Source organism: Nelumbo nucifera, chromosome 5 (genome assembly GCF_055504915.1).
Source record: "Nelumbo nucifera cultivar China Antique chromosome 5, China Antique-T2T, whole genome shotgun sequence".
Lineage (NCBI taxonomy): Eukaryota > Viridiplantae > Streptophyta > Magnoliopsida > Proteales > Nelumbonaceae > Nelumbo > Nelumbo nucifera.
In genome coordinates, this window is record NC_142653.1 from 33,462,062 (window position 1) to 33,489,353 (window position 27,292).

At 38.0% G+C, this 27,292-nt stretch overlaps 1 protein-coding gene across 3 annotated transcripts in view; it reads right to left on the minus strand.

Moving 5' to 3' along the window:
* Positions 1 to 27,292, minus strand: part of UGT80B1 (UDP-Glycosyltransferase superfamily protein) — a 48,931-nt gene that overhangs the window by 12,079 nt on the left and 9,560 nt on the right. For 2 of the 3 annotated variants that reach the window (XM_088887038.1, XM_088887037.1), the window contains 8 exons: positions 25,486 to 25,634; positions 24,882 to 25,121; positions 22,241 to 22,352; positions 18,258 to 18,428; positions 15,377 to 15,440; positions 13,547 to 13,604; positions 13,228 to 13,429; positions 485 to 615 (listed from right to left, as the gene is read on the minus strand). In XM_088887038.1, coding sequence (XP_088743164.1) covers positions 485 to 615; positions 13,228 to 13,429; positions 13,547 to 13,604; positions 15,377 to 15,440; positions 18,258 to 18,428; positions 22,241 to 22,352; positions 24,882 to 25,121; positions 25,486 to 25,634 — 1,127 coding nt within the window. The remainder of the gene's footprint in view (positions 1 to 484; positions 616 to 13,227; positions 13,430 to 13,546; positions 13,605 to 15,376; positions 15,441 to 18,257; positions 18,429 to 22,240; positions 22,353 to 24,881; positions 25,122 to 25,485; positions 25,635 to 27,292) is intronic. The other variant, XM_010262670.3, reaches the window with a different exon arrangement.

A 27,292-nucleotide genomic window follows, 5' to 3' on the forward strand; every position in this document is an offset into this window, starting at 1 on the left:
AATGATTAATGAAACCATTCCCTTTTTCTTGGTCCGTTATGACATCTAGAAAGAAAGGAATAGATGTACTTTTCTATCGGTAAAGGAAGAGATGTATTTTGCAATAAACAATTACTTCTACAAGGAAAGTGGCAGCTGATATTTGTTCTATGCTGGTGGAAAGAGTCATGGTGCATTCTGAGTTCACAGATTTCTCTAGAATCTATTGGTTCACAGCTTTAGTCATGTTTAGAATTGTATTATACTATTATCAGCTAGTTAATCTCTCATTGGTCTAGTCAAGTTTTAAGTTTTCAGTTTTGCAAAACCTCTTTGCCATTTGTTGAAAATTTTCCTTTTAATATTTCTAGAAGAGATTACTGTTCTATCTTAATCACCTTTTGGGAAGTCTGAAGCACTTTTTGCAATGATTTCATACAGACAAACAGTATCTTTTCTTCACATAAAATCACATTGTGGATCTAGTTCTGCAGGAATGACATACCATGCTACCAAATCCTATATATATAGGTCTTGATCCTTTCTGAATCCAATCTGAAAACTCTTTCTTGGGCTGATATTTGGTTCCAAGGTTTAGGAAACAGAAACCAACGACATCTACCAAGGCGCCCCAATCTGCACAATGACCATTTGAATTCAATCTGTCCAAAAAGTTTATATGGCATAACATTTCCACTAGAAGTTCAAACTAACAAAATTCATAAACAATATAGTGACTAAAACATTCCTAAAACCGGCTTCACATTGTGGACAGAAAATTCTAAGTGCGTGTGACAATTGTTGAGAGCAAGGTTCAAAGTATCGATACGCCCGTGTATCGGCAGGGGCGTATCAATACTAAAAACTCACCGCTTAATTATTGTTTTTAGTTTTTTTTTTTCAAAATTTGATTTTCGGAGATGTTTTTTAAGTGGTTTTTTATTGAAATAAATGGGGGTCCCAAAACACCTGTAAATAGGTGTATCGAGACCAAAAGATACGATACAATACGCCCGATATGTATATTTTATTTGGTTGAGAGACCAAAAGATACGTATCGTACCAATACTTTGAACCTTGGTTGAGAGATATATTGTATTTGGTTGTATTTGCCCATTTGGGTTGTTGGAGGTTACAGGGGTATATTTGTAATGTTGATAAACTTTGGGGACTTGTATGTATTATGAGGGGAAGAGGGAACTATGTGAAATTCTGATATAATTAGGTTTTTTTATTATTTAAGCCATTGGTTGTGTGCGATTAGGGTGGAGAGAGAGTGGATATTTTGTTGTGAATCTGTAGAGAGGTCAGTCATGCATCTCTTGTTCTTATAGTGGATATTTTTCCCTCTCTTCCAGTGGATCTAGGCTACCGAGCCAAATCACGTTAAACCTTGGTGTTTTCTCTATTTCTTCTTCTTATTTTCTCCTTGATTTGCTATTCTATTTTATTTAGTTGACAACAATTAAATACACAATCAAGAAAAACATATTCAGTGCAAATGAATAGCATTAATATTTTTTTAAAAGACATCAGTGTAAAAATAGTGAAGGTTAAAGACTACAGCACCCTATATGCACGTTCCTTGTTTTGGTAAGAGACCTTGAGACCTTTTTTTTCTCCTGGAAAGGTAGCCACAATTTGTATTAATATTAGAAAATAACTGATTACTATTGAAGAAAATATGTACACAAGAAGAAATGTAACACTACCCACAATTGTATCAGTGGCAGTGCAGCCTCATCCTCAATATACAGTTGTTGCTACAATCAAAGAGCTTCCAAGCCTTGACCTGGCTAACTCATCAGCACTCAAATTCATTTCTAATTCTCTATGGAGATCCACCTAATTTGTACTCACAAGGATGAAAGATTGTCCCTGAACTCATTGGGCTAACGAGCCAGCCTCCATAGTCTTCTACCAGTCATTTAGCCCCACCTAATAGCATTACAAAATCTCCTTCAATAGTCTAAGTCAAGGGCCTGATTCCCAAACTAATCCATTATCCAGTGAGATGAGGTACTACATCTGGATTTTATAATGTCTGCATTCCCTATTGATCTGCTATAAGCAAATAAAGTACTGCCTTCCTGATTAGAAAACACCCAATCAAACCAGCAGGCCTAGGATTTCCAACAAAACTGCCATACTGGTTGATGTCACCTCTCCCATAGGAAGGGAGAAGGATGGAAGGAGCTCTATGGGTGAATGGATTAGAGACAATTTAAGAATTTCCAGAATGCTTGTCTGTCGATCAATGAGGAAAACCATGAGGAACTCTTTAATAACCTATGTCCAATAGCTAGCTACATACAACACCTGACCCTTCAAATGCTTCAGATGATGCTATTTAGTTTTTTTTGCTTCACATGGCTATTCCTTGCATCACAAGCCCCCACACCACAAGGATAGATGAACAAGGACTTTCCAGTTCAGCATTCCTCTCATGTCAAATCCAATCAGCTTTCATTGATAAAACATATCAGTGATCCCACCTGGGGCTACCAACTCCAAAACCTACCCAACCAAGGAAAAAGGGACATAGATTTCTAGTTTTATTACAGTTGATAAATACACCTGCAGTAATTCAGAAAATATAGGAAAAGAAAGAAAGAAAGAAAGGAAGAGAAAGGAGAAGAAAGAGATTTCAGCAATAGGTTGTTGAAGAAGAAGAGAAGGGAAGAGAGAAAAGAAGAGTTCGAACCTCTCTCTCTCTCTAGCTCCCTTGATCTCTTTTATTAACTTAATTCTAAAATTAAGTACAATTACTTGAATGCCCTTAATGGGGCGGCCAACACTAAAGAAATAATTAAAGAAAACAAAACGAAAGCCCATAACTAAGGTCCATAACCAACAAAATAACCTCAAACACTACTTGAAAGAAATAAAAAGCACCAAGGACCATTCGGCCCATTCTCACTACACTCCCCCTCAATCTGAGCATAGATGTCAATCATGCCCAGCTTGCTTACATAATGTTGAAGTTTTGCCTTTGGAATTCCCTTAGTTAGAAAATCTGCTAGCTGCTCTTTTGATGCAATGAAAGGAAGGCACACCTTTAATAAAAGTCTTTGTTATTTATCAAAAAAAAAAAAAAGGAAGGCACACCTCTTCTAAAGCCACTCTCACCCGTATAAAGTGTTTGTTTACCTCAATGTGCTTAGTTCTATCATGCTGAACCAGGTTGTAAGCACTGTTAATAGCAGCCTATTTATCACAATACAACAGCAGTGGCTTGTCACATGAAACACCCATCTCATCAAGGAGAGATCTAAGCCAATAACAACTCAAAAATCCCATGAACCACAGCCCTATACTCTGCCTCAACTAAAAGTTCTCCATCATTAGCTAAAAGTTTATGATTTACATCAATATGGGTAGGGGCAGGTTTAGCACCAAGTTTTCCAGTCTTAGTAAGAAGATCCAGCATATACTTCCACTGAGAAATAAAGATACCTTCCTTGGATCTAGTAACCTCAATGCCAAGAAAATACCGCAACTCCCCTAAGTCTTTGATCTCAAATTAATAACTCAAAAACTTCTTGAGAGCACTAACTTCTTCAATATCACTGCCAGTAACCACAATATCATCTACATAAACAATAAAGAATGCCACCAAGGTGCTTCTTCTCTTAACAAAATGATTTAATTGAGTCTGAGTGTAGCTGAACTAAACAAAAGCAGCCCTAAACCAATCAAACCAAGCACGTGGAGATTGTAGGCCATAAAGTGATTTCTTCAATCTACACACCTTACCTTGCATCTCCTTGCCATATTTATCAGGAGGAAGGGACATATACTTCTTCAGTGAGATCACCATTCATGAAAGCATTCTTAACATCAAATTAATACAGAGGCCAATCATATCTCACTACTAAGGATAAATGAACTCTCACCAAAGTCATTTTAGCAACTAGAGAAAAGGTCTCAGTGTAATCTATCCCATATACTTGTGTATATCCCTTAGCAACAATGTGAGTCTTATACCTCTCAATTGACCCATCTGCACGATACTTGATAGTGAAAACTCACTTGCACCCAATAGGTTCCTTCCCAACTGACAAGTCAACAATATCCCAAGTATTGTTTTTATGAAAGGCTTCTATTTGAATCCTTATAGCATCCCTCCATCTGGTGTGGCTAAGGCTTCTGAAACAAACTTTGGGATGGGTTGAGAGGAAATGGAGGCTAGAAAGGCATAGTAGGATGGGGACAACAAGCTGTAGGAAAAGTGTTTGGAAATACAATGAGTTGTACATTTCCTCTTATCTTTTCTCAAAGCAATGAGTAGGTCAAGGTCTGGAAACAAGGGTGCTGGCGGTGAAGGTGATGGGCATGTCCTCTCTTCAGTAAATGGAAGCGCTTGAGACTCAACTGGAGGTGTGGGATCAACCTGTGTTTGCCTTAGCCTTTGCTGCTAGTACCACCTCTGGAAAACAAGATGAGTGATAAAAACTAGAGGACTAGCAGGAGGAGGGGGAGTAGGAATGGAAGACCTCAAAGGAAAGGATCCTTCCATAGGAATGGGGGTAACTGTGGAGGGATTGACACAAGACTCAACTAGAGTTGGGAAAGGAAGAGATGAAGAAACCAACTTAAGAGATCTCTCCCCCTTAGAAGGACGATTATAAAAAGGAACTGACTCTACAAAGGTGACATCCATGGAAACAAATCGGGTGCCACTAATGGGATCAAAACAACAATGCCCTTTCTATGTGAAGGCAGTAGAAGTTCAAGACTGCTATCAGCCTTGAACCCTAATAGATTTCAGGTTCGAAAATAGAAGGAAAGTGTAGAGAAGAGAAGAGAAAGAGAAGAGAGAACAGTAGAACACAAAGGGTTGAAAGGAGGGACAGAATTTGAATGTTCTACCACCGCCACTCTTATTTAGTATTTATAGGTTATGCTCATTACATGGAAAGGACAGACCTGCCCTTAGTATTTACATAACAAAAAGAACAAAATAAAACTGAAATAACCAACTGACCACCAGCTAACCCTAGGAAGACTAGAACACATTCTACCCTACGAACACAGTGGGACCATAGCTGTGGGGCCCACATCAGTGTTCTCTACACTCCCCCTCAGGTTGGGAATAAATGTTTATCATTCCCAACTTGGATAGATCCGCCTCTAGCTTCTTCCTTGGTACAGCTTTGGTGAGGATATCTACTAGTTGCATGTTGGATGTGATGTACGGGAGACACACTTCTTGTGATGAGACCCTCTCTCATACAAAATGTCGATCAACTTCAATATGCTTAGTTCTGTCATGCTGCACCGGATTGTGTGCTATATTAATAGCCGCTTGATTATCACAATACAGCATCAGGGGCTTCTCATACTCGATACCCAACTCCTCAAGTAGTGATCTCAGCCATAGAATTTCAACCACTCCGTTAGCCATTGACCTGTATTCAACTTCAGCACTAGATCGGGAGACAACACTCTGTTTTTTACTCCTCCAAGAGACAAGGTTACCTCCCACAAGGGCACAATATCCAGAGGTAAACCTTCTGTCATCAACACTCCCAGCCCAATCGGCATCCGTATAGACATCCACCTTCATGTGGTCATTGTTCTTGAACAGTATACCTCTACCCGGGCATCTCTTCAAGTATGCTAATATTCTTTCTGCTACAAGAAGGTGCGTGGTTCTAGGAGAATGCATGTACTGGCTAACAATACTAACTGCATAATTGATATCAGGCCGAGTGAGGCAGAGATATAGGAGCTTTCCCACTAATCGCTGGAACATAACTTTGTCTTCAAGAGGCTCCCCCCTCTCTGCACTAATCCTGTGGTTCTGTTCAATGGGTGTATCCGCAGGCTTGACACCTAACTTTCCAGTTTCCGCCAACAGATCTAGAACATATTTCCTCTGAGAGACAAAGATCCCCTGTTTAGATCTAGCAACCTCAATACCAAAAAAATACCGTAGTGCACCAAGATCTTTCACCTCAAACTCTTGATGAAGGAGCTGTTTGAGGGACTCAATCTCATGGCTATCATTTCCTGTCACCACAATATCATCAACATATACTGCAAGTAGTGTCAGAGAGGACTCCACCCTCTTGATGAACAGTGCATGATCTGACTGGGCCTGTACATAACCGAACTTCCCAAGGGCTAGTCTGAATCTATCAAACCAAGCTCTAGGTGACTGCTTCAAACCATACAATGCCTTATTGAGCCGACAGACCTTCTTACCTGTCTCTGTATCATAGAATCCAGGAGGCAATCGCATGTAAACCTCTTCCTATAGGTCTCCATTCAGAAAAGCATTTTTAACATCCATTTGGTACAAAGGCCAAGTGTGGCTTGTTGTAAGAGATAATAGAACTCGAATGGTGGTCATCTTGGCTACCGGGGCAAATGTCTTCAAGTAATCTATACCATAAGTCTGGGTGAACTCTTTTGCAACTAGCCGAGCTTTGTACCTCTCAATGGAGCCATCCGCATTGTGCTTCACAGTAAATACCCATCTACATCCAACTGGTTTCTTTCCTTTGGGCAGATCAACTAGCTCCCAGGTATTATTTTTCAACAGGGCATCCATTTCAACTTGCATTGCACCTTTCCACTCCGGGACTGATAAAGCTTCTTGCACTGTTCTTGGAATAGGGACATTGGCAACGGAAGTAAGATAGGACCTGTAGGAGGGAGATAGGCGATCATAGGATAAAAACTGGGAAATGCAGTGGGCTGTAGATGTGGTGCAATGTCGTTTCCCTTTACGGACGGCAATGGGAAGGTCAAGGTCGTCTGCAGGAGGTGGAGTGACAACAGTGGAAGGAGTCTCTGTGGGCCCTCGGACTGTAATACCTGGACTTGGAGCCGCAGAAGAGGTGGAGTTGGCCTAGATTGCTGATGACCGGGATCAACCTGCCTGCACCGCCTGTGATAGACTCTCAACTCCTGATCCCTCTGAACACCCTCACTATTGCAGCCCTCATCACCCAATGGAATAGGTAAGGGAACAGCCCCAAAAGTATTAACCCTACCCTCATTGCGCTCCCCCTGAAGAAAACGACCCAAATCCCCACTCTCACTACTCTCCCCCTGAGGAGAAACCCGAGAATAATAGTGTCTCCTCAAAGAAAGTGACATCCATGGAGACAAACTTCTTCCTTGAGACAGAATCATAGCAGCAATAACCCTTTTGAGTTTGTGCATAACCAAGAAAGATGCATTTGGAGGCCTTTGGTTCGAACTTGGAGTGATGGGGTCCGAGAAGCTGAACAAAACAGGTACAACCAAATGTTTTAAGGGGAACAGTAAACAACTCCTCATTTGGGTATAGAAGGGAAAAAGGAGATTTCATATCAAGAACCCGGGAAGGAACCCTATTAATAAGATATACCGCCGTGAGGATAGCATCACCCCATAAGCGAATAGGAACATTGGAGGTAAACATAATACTTCTAGCCACCTCCAAGATGTGCCTATTCTTCCTTTCTGCAACCCCATTTTGCTGAGGTGTATGAGGGCAAGTGCTCTGGTGGATAATCCCATGATTAAGAAGGTAAGATGCCAATGGCTTAGCAAAGTATTCCTTTGCATTATCAGATCTAAGAACTTTGATTTTGGCATCAAACTGAGTTAGGATCATTTGGTGGAAGTTTTGGGTCAGGGCGGGAACCTAATCTCGTGAACGCATAAGATAAACCCAAGAAAACCGAGTATGATCATCAACAAATAACAAAAAATATCTGTACCCACCCATAGAAGGGATGTGATATGGCCCCCAAACATTAGTATGCACAATATCAAAAGAACTATTACTCCTTTTATTACTCAATGAATAAGATTTTCTACAATGCTTAGCAAACTCACAACTTTCACATTTCAACTGGGACAACTCAACAGACTCAAACAAAGTAGGAAACAAACTCTTTAAGGACCGGAAAGACAAATGACCCAATCGGTTATGCCAAAGCATAACCGGACTCACAATCTGAGAAATAAGTGACTTCTTATCCACTAACTCTTCTCGACGAGAACTCTCCCCGAGCAGATAGATCTCATTCGTCTCACGGCCAATCCCAATCACCTTCTTCGTCTCCAAGTCCTGAAAAACACATCGGTCAGGGAAGAAAGTTACTGAGCAGTTCATATGTTTGGTAATACTACTGACTAAAAGAAGGTTAGTATCAAGCTTAGGAACATGCAAGACAGAGGACAAGAAGATAGTATTCGATAGCTTGATGTCACCCTTGCCAAAAATGGGGACAAGAGAACCATCAGCAATAGATACTTTATCCCTACCAGAGGACAAATGATAAGTGGTAAACAATGAAGGCAAGCTAGTCATATGGTTGGATGCACCTGAATCTATTACCCAACAAGGTGCAGTAGTACCTGGAGCTGAGGCATGGTAGGCTGAGGCTCGAGTACCTGAATGTGCGAAAGCAGATGTGGCAGGGGTTGATGGTGACTGCGGTGGCATGGTAGCTGAGTTCCCAACTTCTTTTTCCAACTGTATTAAAGTAGCCCGAACTGTAGCTAAGGTCTCTAAAGGTGTGCCTCTTGTGCCAGACGAGGATGCTGAATCAGTGTTCACGGCCACATGAGCATTACCCTTCTTGCTTCTCAACTTTGTCGGGACCAAATGAGGATGTAGTTTCCTACATGTTTCTTTTGTGTGTTTGGGTTTCTTACAATGCTCACATACCACATCTCTTTTATCTTCCTTCTTCCTGTCCCTTTCTGAATCACCTCCTGATTTGGGTTTAATAGCTACAAGGGCTGGTGTAAGAGGTTGAGGTTGCATCATGACTTTCCTCCTGGTCTCTTCACTATGCACTAAGTATGCCTGGGAGAGAGTCGCACTATCTCTGGTCAATATCTGTTGCCGCACAATATCATACTCTGAATTCAGACCTGCCAGAAACTCAAACACCCTGTTTGTCTCAACTTGCTTTCTATGAGTCTATGCATCTTTGGGACTCTCCCACTCAAGAGTCTCTAAGTGATCAATCTCATGCCACAGGGACTTCAAGGTAGAGAAGTAGACCGAAACCGGTTTCTCTCCTTGTTTAAGAGTGTTCACTTCACATTTCAATTCATAAGCTCTGGCAACATTAAGGGATTGGGAATAAGTTTCTTTCATAACATCCCATATCTCCTTGGCTGTCTTTGCCCACAAGTAATTTCGGCTGATATGAGGCTGCATAGAATTACACAGCCATGTCATAACCAAGTAGTTTTCTTGGACCCACTTGATATACATGGGGTCTCCCTTGGAAGGTTCTTTCACATCTCCCAAGAGATACCCTAATTTACCCCTTCCCCCAATAGCCATCATGGATGATTGGGCCCATTCCAAATAGTTTGATCCATCAAATCTTACGGTTGTAATCTGAAAACCTGTCTCATAAACACTACCAGAACTGCTGTTTCCAAAACTGCCTTCTGCCTGATTTTTAAACTCCATTTCGTTCAAGAACCAACAGTCTCAAAAACTAGGGTTACTACAGTCGAAGAACAACACTTGGACTATCAATCACAATCAAAAATCAGTATAGAACTAATCTGTATTCACGGTATATGTGCATGAAACCAGTATAAGTTTGATCTGAAACCAATTAGCAAACACAATAGCAACAGTCCATACTGTTTTCACCCCTTAAAAAAATCTGATATGCTGAACCAGAATGATCTGATATGTTGAACCAGAATTAGGGTTTTAATCAGTCCTTAAAAAAAATTCTCAGCCGCACATTCCAAGCAGTACCGTACAGATAGGACATGTAGTAGGGTTAATATGAAACCCTAAAACTGATCAATGCTGAGAAAAAAAACTTCAAAAGAGCTTCACAGGTAGATCACAAGGCTTGGCCAAGCAGTAGGGTTTGCAGCAAGATTAGTAGGGTTTGCCGCAAGATCAATATCAAGCCCTAGAGAATAGAAAGAAGAAAACCCTAGAATGGTTCGGCCGCCCTTTCTAGATGGGTCCAACCTATCTTCTCTGATGGTACTTCTCTTAGAAAATAAAATAACTTACAAGAGAATGTTGTTCGCTGCCTTCCAAGGTTACCCAAACCCTAGCCTTCTCTGATTCTTCCTGATCACCAACACTTTGCAACCGTGGCAAGTCTTCAACAGCTGCTAAACCCTCTAGCGATCTCCAAGAATCAGTCATCGAACTCTACTTTCTCAGCTTCCAACCCTAGATGGTTCTCATGTGGTCAGCTGGACTAGACTCACATGAGAAACCCTAACCTTGCTCTAATACCAAGTAGAAGTTCAAGACTACTATCAGCCTTGAACCCTAATAGATTTCAGGTTTGAAAATAGAAGGAAAGTGTAGAGAAGAGAAGAGAAAGAGAAGAGAGAACAGTAGAACACAAAGGGTTGAAAGGAGGGACAGAATCTGAATGTTCTGTCGCCGCCACTCTTATTTAGTATTTATAGGTTATGCCCATTACATGGAAAGGACAGATCTGCCCTTAGTATTTACATAACAAAAAGAACAAAATAAAACTGAAATAAATAACAACTGAAATAACCAACTGACCACCAGCTAACCCTAGGAAGACTAGAACACATTCTACCCTACGAGCACAGTGGGACCATAGCTGTGGGGCCCACATCAGTGTTCTCTACAAAGGCATAACCAAGGAAGATACACTTCTACCCCTTGGGGTCAAACTTATGTCTCTTAGAACTAGGAATGTGGACATAACAAGTGCAACCAAAGACCTACAAAGGAATAGAGAAAATCTCAACACCAGGAAAGAGGACTCCAAAAGGAGATTTTAACCCCAAGACTCGAGAAGGCATGCGGTCAATAAGGTAGGTGGCTGTTAAAACTGCATCACCCCAAAACTTCACAAGAACATGGGTAGCAAAAAGGATATGCTCCTTGCAACTTTCACAATATGTCTATTTCCTCTACACTACTCCATTTCGTTGTGGAGTGCGGGCACAAGAACTCTGATGAACAACCCCAAACTTCTCTACCACACACATGTATCTTAATAGATTGAGGCCAGGCCCTTGAATAGGTTGATATTCTCTAACACACCCCCCTCACACAAAAGCCCATCGGGCTTGAAGCGTGAACAAGCACAAGCCCACCCATACCTTGTGTTGAAACTTAATTAATTATAATGGGGGTGACGAGGATCGAACACTAGACCACTTGGTCAAAGTGGCTCTAATACCAAGTTGAGAAATACACCTGTAGCAATTCAGAAAATATAGGAAAGGAAATAAAGGAAGAAAAAGGAGAAGAAAGGGGTTTCGATAGTAGGTTGTTGAAGAAGAAGAGAAGGGAAGAGAAAAAAGAAGAGTTTGAACCTCTCTCTAGCCCCCTTAATCTCTTTTATTAACTTAATTCTAAAATTAAGTACAATTACTTGAATACCCTTAATGGGGCAGCCAGCACTAAAGAGATAATTAAAGAATGGCTCAAGTTTACTAAGCTACTCAAGCCCTACTAAAGTGGACAATTCCTTGAGAGCCAAGATTCTTGCCTTGCTTCAAGGTCTTAGATTGGCTTTTCCTTACAACCTTCCAAATCTAAGAGTGGAAGGTGACTACAAAGTTGTCATTTTATAGTTTTTTTATAGATTCATGTCCCTGGGTTCTTAACCACTTGTTCTGGCTTCTTGAAATTAAGACTTTCACCAATTTTTTTAATGCAATACATTTACCTATATTAATAAAAAAAAATATTGATGGAAAGCATTGCAACAATGAAACATTGTTAAAATATTCAGCATCACATTTAATACAGATTAATGTTATACAAGGACATGGATCAAAGTGACAGAATTAAGCCATTGTACATCACCTCATGTACTCTTTTTTTCTTCAATAAAAAGTTAACCTCTCTCAAAAAAAAGGACATGGATCAAAGTAGTTAAAAGTGATTTGAGTGCCCATAATTTAACAATGGATATGAAATTAAACAGAACGGAATGGTGAAATAGGATTCATATAGCCGACCCTATAGTTGGGATAAGGCTTGGAGGATGATGATAATGATGAAGACAACAACAACTTTTCATAGAGATGAATATTAGGATTTGCATTGTGCACCATGGTTCTAGGTTTCACTTTTTCCAGAAACTCTCTCCATTTAGAGAGTTTTTCTCAAAAATCTGAAAAATTTGGGGAGTAGGAAGAACATTGGAAGTAGGGATGTCAACAGCTCACATTCAGAACGGCTTTGGATCAACCTGAAGTAACTCCAACCCTAACACAAACCAACCCAAGTAAGCAAAAATGGGATATCAAACCCAACCTATCCCACATATGGCATACTTTATACTAAACTGAGGCTACCTCTACAAATGTTTCAATGATGCATGTCAACGGGTTAGGTCCTGATTAAGGTTGACTCTACCCTAACCTGATAGGGTTGGGGCAATGCTGGTTTATCACTGACATCCCAAAATGCAAAAACACTAAGAAATACATGGAATCTATCAATGGAACATCAGGGAAACCTTAAAATAAGTATAATTACATACTTTATTTATGAAGTCAAATTGAAGAGGCCTTGACAAAGACACACCTAATGGTTGCTCAGTCAACAAGAAAATTGCCTAAAACAGTAGACAAGTGCTTAGTTTCTAGTTTGATGAAGCCAGACAGCTAGGCAGTTATTTCCTGGACCTAAGGAACTGCCTGCTTTTCAAAACAGAACAATTAACAGAATGAAAAAACCACAGAACAGATCCCAAGACTGGATAAAGGAGGGTTGTGTCAGGTTGGTAGCCAGCACTAAAACTTTTTCCAAACTCTAATGAACATGGATGATTTGACTTTCAGCAACATATTTCATTTGAAGCAAGGTTCAAAATATCGATACAGGCCAATATGCCAGTAGAGCGTATCAGCCTATATCAGTGTTTTTTTCTCTTTTGTTTTAATTTTTTCATCTGGTTCAGAAGGGTCAGTTTAAGGCCAGTCTACCCCCTGAACCACTGACCCGAAACACCCCCCTGTAGGGGCATATTGGGAAGCCCCCAATACGACACATATTGGGCAATACGGCCCAATATGTATCGAAATTTTGAACCTTGATTTGAAGTAGGGAATGGATTGTGAGTGAGATTTAGCAGAAAATAAGTGGTGCAGAGACAAACCTTCAAGCAATGCTTTTCCAGCTCTTTATCAAATTGTGGCAAACAAAATTTTACATATCAAAACAAAAACAAAAATGAAAAAGAAAGAGAAGAAAAGGAATGGAAAAACATAGATAACATCTAGGTATAATACATGGATAATCTGTACCTGAGCAAAAAAGGCCATCCTTACCATTTGGTTTTGGCACAAGATGAGGACTCCACATATACCCTGTTGGCAAATGAGATATAGATCCATGGTATGTACTGAAATATGCAATAGGAGCAAGCTTCAACTTCCTTTTCCTGAAGTCATTTATGAATCCCCTAATGCCCCACCATATCAGTAAATCCACAAGAAGATATGAAAGCTGGATCCAGAAAAAGTGGAAAAATGAGAATACAAGATAAAAAGAAAAAAAAAATGATATTCATTAACACACTAAGGAAAAGATAACTACAAGATCTACTGTGAACCAAGGACATACCCAATAACCAGCACTCTGTGATACACGTGCCAATGGGTGAGGAAATTCATGTGTTGGCCTGCCTATAGATGATAGAAGTAAGAACATGCATCATTATCTTGAAAGCACTTTGCTTTGTTAAACTTCTTTTCCTTATAAAAGAAATAATCATTTTGATTTATTCCCATTACCATAACCTAGCACAAGAGTTACAATAGTGGCCAATTGCCAAAATAAACCACTCAACAGAAGTTACTTGAGTACAATACTCTGAGCTCATTGCTGAAGTCCTGATTTAAGTTCCCTTAAAAGCAAGACAATACAAAAATTGGTGTCACATTCCAAGTAGTAGAACAGAACTTGGTTACACATACAGTCAGGAGGAGTTCCAAAATTGCTTTCATTTTTATGTTTGAGTTTGACAGTATTTCCTTTTCATGCTGCGCCAATCAATAACTTTTTTTTTATATTTGGTAAAGATATTATATTAATATTCAAGTAAAAGGAGGATGAGAAACCTTCAAAGCAGGTACAAAATGAATGCCTGTAACGAAGGAAAGAGCAGAAGTACTCCCAGAGAACAAAAGGAGAGGAGATTAGTAAATGGGAGATGGTTTCACCACTGGCTCTGGATAGAAAGCACATATGAGGAGACAAGGCACATGTTAGGCCTTCTTTTCTACAGCATGTCACAGGTATTAATCTTTCCAAGAAATACTTCCCAACATAAGCCTATACTTTAGGTGGGATTGGCTTGCATCAAACCTCTTTCACCGGAAAGTTCACCCCCAAGGGAATAGAATGTCTGAGAATTGAAAAATGAAGCACAAGAGAAGAAACCATCAGAAGAGATTGACCACACCCTGTTGTGTGTTCTAATCCAAGAAAACCTAATCCAATTTGGCCAACAAAAGAACAAGGGAATCACATTCACTATCCCTCAAACACCTCTTGAACCCAAAGTCCTAGTCAAATTTTGAAACAGGTTCAAATTTATGGTTGGAAAGGGGGTTGCAGCTTAAGGGGTGTGTCACCAAGCCACAAATCCTCCCAAAAGAAGATTATATTCCCACATACTTGCATCAAAACAAATGAGGTTAAAATAGCTTGGGAGTACCTCTTTGCATTTACCCAGCTGTTGTCCATAACACCATGAATGCTTACAATGGCCTTGTGCTATTATCTCTTTCTAGGGGAACTCTCCATAACCATTTACCTAGCAAGGCTATGTTGCTCTAAATCAGGTTCCCAATTCCCAATTTCTAGGAGTAATCTACAAAGTTTAAGTGCCTTGCACCCATCTTTAGATTGTTAGCCTCAGCTAGCCCACCCTCCTTACAACTTCTTAACTTGGAATTGTGTCCCAATACTCATTATGGCCTAGGCTTACATTTCACATTTTAACTAACCTATCGATGTTTACAGCTTTTTAGCACATTCACATTTTCACTCTCTCATGGCTCCTGATAGAGAAAATAGTAGGACAGGGTTCATAAAGTTGGCCCCAAATAGTTAGAATTAAGGATGAGTTGAGTTGATTATATTTTTAACTTTTTCACAACTTAACCTTAGATCTTTGTGTTTTATTAATGAAACATGCAACCTTAATATCCATCTAACATGCTTACTGGCATTTCTTTCTAATGAGAACAGGTTACTTTCCCCTTAGCAAAAGCAACAAGGTTCCTTTTCAATATAAACTTAATAAGATAATAGAAAGTTAGAACTCATCTTGTTTAAGATTTCAACATGCAATCTTAAATCTTTGTATTTGTTTTTATTTTCTTCTTTATTTATTGCCAAAAAAACGTTTTACTGATCATCATGGAAGAAAAGGTTGAGTAAACTCACGTCCATGGCATTGTGAAGAAGATATGAAGGGGTACACCAAGAGCTTCAGCAACATGTGCATGTCCTACAAAAATAAGCTTATATTAGAATATTTGGGTAAACTCTCTAGGAACCTACAAAATGAATAAGGTAACTACAGACGGTTTGAGAGGCAGACAAGTTTAAAATAGAAAGTTTCAACACATGAATGTTAAAAAATATATAGGTAACATTCTGCTTCAGTAATTCAGTATCATTAGTACAAAAAAGAGGAAGTAAACGAAGAGAGTACATTAAAATGGATATTCAAATTTGGATCCAAGGTCCTTCTTTAGATGTTTTTTTTTTCAAGTTTTAATAGAGTTGCTTGTACTTTTTCCGCTTAATCTAGTTGCTTTACTTCCTCTCTTCTTTCTCTATAGTATTAATTAAAAACACAAACTTTAATTTTATACTAAATGTTTTAAAAAGCCTATTAGCTCAAATTAAAATACATGAACACAACATAAAAAACATATTCAAAGTGAAAATGCAAAAATAAAATCAAACATAACATATAAATCATATGGAAGCACTCAACAATTCAAACATGGAAAATTTTCAACCTGTTTATTTCCTTCCCAACCTCATTATTTCAAATAGCTAACATGATATTAAATATTTTTCATTCCTAATTCTATGAGCCACCATTTGTACCAAGCACCTTGAGGCAAGCCCAAAAAAGTCCATGTTAGGGTCTTAAATTCTTAATTTGTATTAAAAATGGTTTTATAATTTTAATTATAGTTCCTTATCTTTTAAAAAAAAAAATGTATTGTATTAAGAAGAATGAATGAACAACATTAGCAAAAAGCTGGTTCTCAGAGCATGGACTTGTTTGGTCTTGCTTCAAGGGGCTTGTTTGAGGTTCTAGGGCTAGCCACCATGCTTCAAAAAGCACAAAAAAATATAAAGTTAAACAAAAGTGCATGCCTAATCTGAGGCACAAGGCATGTCTTTTAAATCACTGCTCTCATCATTCCCAGTATATTACTTCTCTCCAAGATTCAAAGTATCGATATGATACGCCCCGTATCGGGTGTATCATATCGTATCTTTGGGGTATCAATACCCCTTTTTAAGGTATTTAAAAAAACTCTTCTTTTAATAATAAATAACATAAAAATAACCTTCCTGTGAAATTTTGAAAAAATAAAATAAAATAAAATAAAAAAGATGAGTAAGGTTCAAAGTGTTGATACACCCCTTCCAGCAGATGTAGCAAAGAAATTAGAAGCTAAAATGAGGGATTTTCTATGGACTGGCTCGAAGGATAAGAACAAGTATCATTTGGTGAACTAAAAGCAAGTTCATGATTCTACGAGTGGGAGTCTAGGCATAAAGAATTTAAAATAGGTAAATGCGTCTCTGCTTGCAAAAGTGGCCATGGAGATTCACTGAGGAACCTACCAATTTGTTGAGACAAGTAATTGCTTGGAGATATGGAACTAGAAATTTAAACTGGGACCCAGGTGAAGCATCTCAAACCTTTGGTTGTGCTCCATGGAGAGGTATTGAATCTGAATCTCATGATTTTTCCAAAGGAATTAAATACAAAATTAGAAGAGACATTCAAATTTGGCAGGGCATCTGATGTGATAACACCCTGCTACATCTATCCTTTTGCTCACTATTCTTAATAGCCGCATATTCTGATGCACAAGTTAGTGAATGCTTTGAAATCCATAACAATAATGATGTTTGGTGCCCCAAATTCAGGAGATATCTCAATGATTGAGAGATTGCATCCCTCATTGAGCTTCTACAGAAGGTGCAGCAGGTTTCACCATCTATCGACACAGCAGACTAGAGAATATGGATGTGGAACAAGTCTAGCCAATTCTCAGTTAAATCTAAGGCTGGGTGATGGGTCAACCAGTCTGACCAGCCGGTTAGACTGTGGGTTGAAAACACTGATACGAAAATGATATTTTACAAACAGGTATCAACAAAAAAGATGTTTTTCATATACCAAAAACATTGATGCGGACCAACCATGTAAAGAGCAACAGGTATTAACCTCATAATCAACACTACACAAACTTTTTTTCATGAATAATACAATTAGAGATGCAACTTTGCAACAAAATCGTTGTAATTCATAAAAGTTAAATTCTCTAATAAAAAAATCCATGGTAAAGATTCAATAATTGTATGTGTGATTATTAATATATCTAGGAAGCCAAGATGCCTAATGCATCATTTATGATCTTCGGAAAAGAAAACAGAGGTTTATTGTAGGCTAGAAGAAGACCATTAACTGAACCAGGGAAATTAGTTGATCTGATGCAAGTTGAGGGTTCTAAAAAGGCTATGGAGGTTGAAAAGGACATAAGCTGAGGTACTAAGAAAAAGATGAGGACCCACAAGTCACCAATATTACAAAAAATATGGTCTCTGATAGAGTGGAATCACGGGTTCTGTGTACCCAAACCCAAATAGTTAGATTACAGCTTTGTTGAGTTGAACTAACTTGAGTAGGCCAACCACTAGACATTTACGCTCTTCAACCCACCAATTAAATGGTCTTAAAATATTTTAGGTGTAAAACTTATTCATACAGATGAAAAATGTTCATTATTTCAAACTAAATCCTTTTTATCATGCTTACTTGGAGCTCAACCGACTCTGCTCCTCACTTCTAATGTTGTTTTGTGTTATTTAATAGATCGATCACTGGAGCCCATATTTCAAGTTTGACATAGCATATACATAAATCTCAAAAACTATCTTTCAAAGGAAAGACACTCAAAGGTTATGCTTCAATAGCATTATAAGGATTTAGAGGAAAGAAGCATTGAGCATAAAAGTATACTCTGGCCATCTAAGCTTCTAAGGTGTAAAACTGAACTCAAACACTCACCATATGCAGGAGGGTTTGCAATGATTGCCTGCGCTCTAAAAGGAGTGCCAGTGACCAAATCCGGTTCTGTGCAAGCAGGAAGAAGGGAATTAATAATAGCCTTCAGTTGCTTTCTCTGCAAAGATATTTCTCCGGGTGCAGAAGGAAGAAAACCCTTATTTCTGGCCATATCTGTAGTTCACATATAAATCCATAATTATGTAATGATAAAATAAAAACACAATATGAATCTGATAAAGTCAGAACAACAGAAACATGCATCAGAAGCAGGATAATGCACAAGATAACATAATTCAGGCTAATTGTAATGCATGTCTAAGTATTATTTAGTTCCTGGACATTTGAAGCCATAAGTTAGCTGAAAAGTTACAAACCCTTTCAAATTCACCTAAAAGAGATTTTTGAACAATTATTTTCTTTTAAGTTTTCCTTTAATTTAATACAATTCTTATTTAAATTCTATTATACCCTACTTCATATACATTTCTTTTGACTTCCAAGATCAAAAGTATCTTTGGTGGAGTGCAGTTCCATGGACAGGGAGACATCAAATTGCTTATTCTTACACTGTTCTTATGTGTCTAAGGTGACAGAGTACAGTCCTTACTACATTGATGGGTGGGATGTTTTTCATTATCCACCATGTCAATTATGCAAAGCTGGCTAGTTAAAGGGTTTAAGTAGAAGGGGAACCTGCTTCCATTGGCCGTGTTCTGGTGCATTTGGTGGGGAGAGAAACGATTGGATATTTCATAATCAAAGGTCCAATGAATAGGATGTACTGGAGAGGATTAAAGGGAATATATTCCCATGGCTGTCAGTGCACAAGGAGTTCAGAATCTTAGAGTACAGCAGATTCTTTGACAACTACATACTTTTTTTGTTAATATCTTGCTCACAAAAAGTATGTATAGCCTGTCACATATTTGGGTTCATGCTAAACCCATATTGTAGTATCTTTGTGATAGTATTACAAATATATAATACCTTTTATATAAAGCAAAAAGAATTAGGCAACTGAATATATAGAGTAAGGCAAAAAGAAGGATGGCAGACAGAACAAAGATAGCTAGTTTATTCTATAAATATTAGCAGTAAGAAACTGTAAAGATGTTTCAAGATATAATTCCATCACTGTTAAAACTTGTTTCAAAAATAAGTACTTTACAAACATCTAAAGAAACCTTTACCATAAGAAGCTTAGTTTTACACTCTTTCCATGAGGACACAGAAGGGGCCCAAGTAACAAACACCAGTCATGAATTTACTGTATCCCAATGTCATTCACCTCAATTGGGTTAGGTCTAAGGATGTCAACAGGTCAGGTCTAGGTAGAACTAGTCCTGAGCCGATTATTAATCGGGAAAAAGTAACAGACCCAGTGTTAGACAGTGTATGCCCTTAGCTCCAATCAGATTGATGTACATATGCATTTATTGTAAATAAACAAAAGTACATAATTGATTCATGTTATAATTGGTGTGTTTCTATGTAAATTACCCTTAAACTGGACACTTATGAGACTCGTGTTAGTTTAGAATGTTCTCAGCCGTTGGATAGACTTGGGGAATTTATCCTGCCAAGACTGACACTGGTTGGGGCAACCTGTCTCAACTACCATGGTTGGACTCAAAGCTCATGCAGTGTGTGTTTGTTCGAAACACTAAACCCGGACCAATTTCCAATTATGCCCTGAACCTTGGAGACTAGTGGGCAAAACTGGAAAGTTACACATAACCCCTAGACTCGATGATGGTACTGCATTGGGTGTAGGATTGGGCTGTCTTTGATATGCCAATCAGTGATATCCTTTGGGGGTCAAAACCTAGGTATGTTGGGGCAGTCTGAGAATTCACTCGAGTGGGTGATCATAGTGACAGGATCAGCCCCTTTGTCAGACAAAGTGAATGATCGGGACTGCACTCTCTTTGATGGAAACCAAAACTGTCGGCAGTCGATTTCAAACTTGTTTGAGATTTGTTTTGCAAAATATATTTATATGATAATATATATTATGTTTTAAGAAAAAGGTTTGTAAAAGGTTTTAATTCCCGGGACCCATCCGAGAAGAGAGTGCAACACTGCACCTTGCAGCCAGGGGAGAGGTCCTTCCTTGTCGGGCAGTGTTTCATCATTATGGGCTGAGAAGTTAAGTGTAAGAGACCATTAAGGGTTGTTTTACCTGATGGGCTATATCTCACTTAAGTTCATTGTCCTTGGGCCTTCATAGGATGGTTGGACTCAAGGATCATTTAGTGTAAATGTTGGGCCCATTAAGAGCCCATACTGATGGACTCAGGGGTTCACTGTACTTGATAATGAATTTGGCTAGGCTTTTTCACAAAAGTTGGGCCGAACCCATATGGGCTTCTGTGAGGTCATTATTGGGGTCCCATGCCATACAAAGTGAGCCAAATGGGCCAGCAACTATCTAGGGTCATGAGCCACTTACTTAATGGGCCTAAATCCCATGATTAATTAGATTAATCAAGTGGTCACATGACAGCTTAAGCAGTCATGTGACATGGGCAAATATGGGTATGAATATGGGTTTGGATCAGCAATTAGGATAAGAGGATAAGTCTTATCCACTTAAAGAGTCCAAATCCAAATAAAGATTTGGATTAGACTCCTCCTAATTGGATTAGGAGTGCTGATCCTTAAGGCTTATAAAAGGTGGAGGGAGAACTGCTCTCAGTTCTCTCCTGCTCTTGCCGCCTAAAACCCTAGTTCGACCTCCAATTCTTGAACTGATAATGATCAGTTCTGATTTCTGATTTTTGCAAGAAAACATCAGATTCAATTTGTGCTCACTACCCTTGCTCGATCCAAACTGTTGGATTACAGTTTTTGCTGAAAGATTGTGTTGCTGAACCGACTTCAATTCAAGTTACGCCATCTTCAGTGGAAGCTGGTTATGGTACCATCTTTGAGCGTGAACTACCACTTTGGGAGCTACACTTGTGGATTCCGTATCAGGTATACTTCACCCTTCTTTTTGGTTTCAGATCCGGTCCGGTTCAGTGCAAGAACAATCCTTGAAAAATGCAGTTTTTCTAAAACTAGGAATACGATTCCCAAAAGGGTAAAAGAAATTTTTTGAAATTTTGCCCAGCCATCTAGCATGGTTCAGCCATCCATATGATGGATTTCCCCTTCCTTCACCCAGAACCGTTCCAATTAATAGTCGGGCCCTATCAGGTCTTACCCAATAGACCTGACTATTCTGAAAACTATATATTTATTTATATAATAACTTAAAATGTAAATTTTTATTATATAATCTTAATAAAAATGATAGTAAAATACTAAATTGTTTATATGTTAATAAACCATTTTAAACATAAAATATAATAAAATTATAATAAAATCAGGAAAATATTATATATATATATATATTTAGTGAAATAATCGGTTCAGGACAAATAAGAACTGGAACTGACTCGATTATTAACCAGGGCAAAACCAACATAATCAGTTTGGTTCGGTTCGGGCAGAACCGACCCATTGACAACCCTAATTAGGACAAATCTTGTGGAAGATGGCTAAGTGATATTATGGGAAATTTTGAAAGAGAGGAGTAGAATGAATTTTTCACTCTCCTATTTTGCTTTGTGAAACTTTATATCCTTACTAAGATACACTATAGGAAGAACATTTTCAGGTAATTCATGAGATTAGTGTTGCATTGGGGGGGGGGGACTTCTAATGCATCTATACACACAACCAGTTATCTGAGTAAAATCTTACAATCTGATGAGGGTTATCATCAATATTCACTAGTGGCATGAAAAATCTAGAAGAATCAACAAAAAAGGTTTGAATAAATCCACAGGAAATCAATTATAATACAGGATAACCCATAAAGAAAGACCATAACCAAATTAACCAAATTAAACTTATACCACAATATGAAATGACAATTTAGAGAAGTCTAACACATGAAATTAAAAGGAATAAGTTCCACATTAGGGACCTCTTACATCCTGCCAAAACACGAGGGTCACCACCCAAAGGATAAAAATCTATACCAGCTGAACGAACAAAGGTGCAGAAATTAGCATGAGCTGCCAATCTAACATGATGACCAAACTCCTGCATGAAAACATCAAGCCAATGTTAACTATATATGATGGAAAAATAAGATCATTTCTTTACAGTAACATCTTGTCAGCAATAAACAGAAGTTAATTGGCAATCAAAAATTAGAAGCACAAACACTACCACTCTTTACAGATGCAGGATAATAGACCAAACAAAGACAACACTGCCCTGGAAAACTACATGGTAAAAGATTTACCATTTTCATTTCTGGTCATTAAGATCTGCCAAACCTTTAGATTAACAATTTAGTTATAGTTCATAGAAACCTGTCACTCCCACTTCCCAAGAACCATTAGCCTTCAAAAGTAACATGCATATAATGGATAGAATATCAAATAAGGTTTCTTTTTTTTTCCTTTTTTGAGTGAAATTTAGCATATATCAGAACAAAACAAACTCTTATGAAATTAACTTCATCTCTCAAACAGTTTCCTTCGAAAGAAAAGTGCTTCCAACGTGGAAAGTTATCTCCACATTCAAGCTGTTATAACCTGATAATATAGAGAGAAAAGAGAAGAAAAAGAAGGGAAAGGATAGAAAAAGGATGCCTGATACAGTAGCGAACAAGAGAAAAAAAAAAAAGAATGTGAGAGAGAAAAAGGGTCAACCTTAACTGTTATTCCTCTTTTGAGAACATACAAATTACAGAAATGCCCCTGTTAAGTGATCCTTAACAGGGGAAATACAATGCTATACCCAAAAGACAGAAATGCCCCTTACAGGCATACATTTCAACATAAGCATTCACATGTGTACACACCAATCACAAAATTGGGCTGAATATTCTTAACCTAGGGTTCCAAGGTTGATCAGGCAAGTCAAAAGCACACAGAATACACACGAGTACTTTCTTTGCACAAAAAATCTCCAAAACTCCTAATTTGGAAAACCTAACCATGTAGGGGAAGCTATGTTAGCTTTTTCAGGACAAATTATGTTGTGAACTCTGCAAAATCTGAGATACATGTACTTCAAGGACTAAGATTGGACAATGCATCTGGCTTCTTGGGACTACTTGTAAAAGGAGGCTCAAAATCAATTATGAGCTGATTAAAGGGATAAATTGATGGACTTTGGAATACAGATTAGAGAAGCAAGACACCTCTGCAACAGTGTAGAAGCAGAATTGCTATGGAACCCATAGTCAGCCAAATCAATCATAGATTCTAGTGCCAGTTAAAGAATAGGGAAACAGGATCTATGTAAGATTAAGGGGGCTCTCAATAGAGAAAGGAATAGCATCATGCTAGCTGTATTCAATTTTATACTTTATTTTTGAGATTGTACCGATGTACTCTTTTACATTAACATTGTACATTTCTTACAATCAATAAAGGATATAACCCACTGATCAAAACAATAAGAAATCTCCTAATTTGTCATTTTTCCCAAAAATTCCTGGCTTTTGTACAAAAGGTTCATGAAACTGGATTATTTCCAGATTATCGATCATCAAAAGATGCTGGATGTCAGTACTAGTACATCTGCCCATGCAGCACTTTACTTGTTTGCAGAGAACTCAGACGTAAGGGGTCATTGCTTGGTGCAACCCGTATTCAAGTCTAACCATGGCCACTTGTGAGAGAGAGAGAGAGAAGTCCAAAGGTATAATTCCAAATATACCCCAAATGGTATAATTCAAAATTTAGTGGTCACATCCAAAAGAATGTCCACAGAAGAATGTCCACAGAAACATCAGCTTTATAATTAATATCAGAAGTTCAGAACATTATTGTCATTATTATCTAGAAATCCACCAGATTTTTTACAAAAACATGATCCTTGAGTGCATCATCTTGGTTCCCTTAATTAACAATAAATAAAAGAATGGTGGACACAGCAGAAAATGGATTCCAAAATAAAGCAAGGATATATGGATTACTAGAAATAGCTATTGGAAAAAGTAACTATACTTAACATTTTTCCAGCTATGGATGCACTAGACGTTTTTTCCATAGTATTTTATTTTAATCATACAACTTTAATATTCATATAGACATACTAAATTTTGAACTTTTGACGTATTTGCAAACAAAAAACAATACCAGAAATCCAAGTAACATAGAACATATCATATGACACCATAAAAAGGGGATCATCAAATAAGCACATCTATATTTGGGTATACAATACATTAAATCAGATCACAAAAGTCAGAGACATGTATAGAGAGCTAATACATATGACAAAATTGGCATCTCAAGCAAGCATTAACCAGGACCAACTGAAAACCTGTCTTCTTATTTATAGTCAATTGGATATAATTCTCAACATAAGCATATCCACAAAAAAAAAAAAAAGATGTGTGCAGACTTTCCATTTTAGGTAATTCTCTAACAAGTCCTCAATATACAAACCCATATGATACATATTGCTATATACCAGCCAAGGAACAACGAGCACAAAAATCCTACTTAATGCTAGACAGAAAGTACAACTGTTTAAAAAGAAAAGAGAAAAAGAAAGTATGTCACAAAAGAATAAAGAAAGCATTGAAGTAAAGTGAGGACTCATATTTGCCTGAAGTCTCTTTGCCACAGCTAGAAAAGGCTGAACATCTCCTCTTGTTCCAACAACAAGCATTGCAATTTTCAATCTGGGAATTGATTTATTGAACTTAGCAGTATCTTCAACACCAATGGGTATTGAATCAACAGTATCAAGCTCTAACAGTTGTGAAGCTACAGGTGCACTTTGAGCTACATCAACCTCCACTGTCCCGTCATTTTGGATTTTGACTAGGTTCACAATTATCTTTTTCTGAGAACCAACAAAAGGAGTGGCCATGATCAATAAGCCAAAAAAAACAAATAATAAAACTATTTTGTTGCCAAAAACAATCTCACAGGAAAGACTGGGTGTTGTGCATAAAGACAAAAGGAGAAACTATAATGAGCAAAAAAAATGGAATTTTGGCATCTATAATACAACACAGCTATGCATAAAGACAACAGAATACATCATATCTTCAGAGAAATATACATATTAGAGTTATGCATAAAGAAATGCATGTCATTTTGATGTGTCTTTACAGTGTATATACTATATAGATACATATATGAGCAGGCATAACCATTAATACAACCCTATTCATGCTTCAAAAGAAAAGGATTCAGATATTAACCTTCTCACGTTCTGACAACCTGTCCAATTTCAAGTCAGACCTCGCAGGTTCCTTCTTCTCAGTCTTAAACCTAGACAAGTTAGCTTCATGTCCCTCAATTATCAGACTTTTCTGGGTCCTCACTGGTGCAGTATTACAGTGCTCCAAGCCTTCAAGAAAGATACTTCAAAGTCAGTCAAAGTAACAAATATGGTTTCCACAATTCTTTTGTTTCCAATCAGTGATCAAATTATCTATTTTCAAGAAGTCCCATTTGGTTCCCAGTTGTCATTGCCCAGAATTGCAGATTTGATCTGATTGTGACTCCAGAAGAATCAGTGCCAATCAAAGCAATTATTGCATAAGATGATGAAAAAAAAAAGAATATAAAGCAAGTATAGGAGCAAGATGCTGTCCCAAAATTAATCAAGAACTCCGTTTTCCATATTAACATGGTTTACAGAACAAAAGGCGTTTGACATAGGAAATCATTGTCTACATGGAACGCTTGAAGAGACTAGTTTTCACTTTCGAAATAACAGTGATAGCTCCCTTTCCAGTGGATGATCTTCAGGAACACTATATCTTTGCAATCTGAAAGCAAATTAATGATTTTTGGACCTTTAAGTAAATGTTATTCTGAGAAGTAATTAACCAACTTCCAGCAGTAAATCAAATCTCTGGATTTATACACCTCATTTCAAATATTCTTCCAGCAGTAAATACAAATAATTCTTCCCTTGTAAAAAGAGCCTCCTTTCTAAAATCACTCTTATACAAGGTTCTTGGAACTGGAAGGACCAAGAAAAAAGCATACCTAATGAGGTGTAATGTAGGACGTAACTGTTGTCTTTTAATGGGAACTCTTGCTAAGTATTTTAATTATGTTGATTTCCCTACATTGCTTTTTTTTGTCGGTCTTCAAACACAGAAATTTTGTCTAATGTTTACAACATTAACATCATAAAAGATTATGTTGTTACAGATCACAGTAAAAAAAAAGAGAAATTTTGCACCACTTTACTCCAAGGTTCAAAGTGACGATACTCTTAATATGCAAACTTTGTGTATCGAGAGTTCCGGATGTAGAGAACATTGATGTGGGCCCCACAGCTGTGGTCCCACTCTGTCCGTAGGGTAGAATGTATCTAGTCACATGTGGTCGATTTATGATTCTGTTATTCTAGTTGTTATTTACTTTTCAGTTTTATATTGTTATGTGTTATGATGTAACTAGCATAACATATAAATATTAAATTAAAGTGGCGGCGGCAGAATATTGAGATTCTGTTCTTCTCCTCAAAACTGTGTTCTACTGCTCTCTCACCACTCTTTCTCCTCCTTCTTCTTCACTTTCTCTTCTCTTCGAACCTGAAGTTTCTTAGTGATCAAGACTGATAGCAGTCTTCAACAACTACATGGTATCAGAGCCAAGTTAGGGTTTCTCATGTGAGCCTAATACCAGTCGACCACATGAGAATCTCCTAGGACTGGGAGCTGAAAAGGAGGAGTTCGCAGACTGATTCTTGGAGATCGCCAGAAGTGCTAGCAGCTATTGGAAACTTGTTAGGGTTGCAGAGTATTGGTGGTCAGGAAGGATCAGAGAAGACTAGGGTTCGGGTAACCCTAGAAGGCAGCGAACAATTTTTCCTTGTAAGTTATTTACTTTCTAAGAGAAGTTAGATCAGAGAAGATAGGTTGGACCTATCTGCAGGGGAAGGCCGAACCATCCTAGGGTTTCCTCTCTGCGATTCACTAGGGTTTTACAGCAAACCCTAGGCCGAACTGTCTCAACTGTGTTTCTCTCTACTCTAGGGTTTGAAAGTGA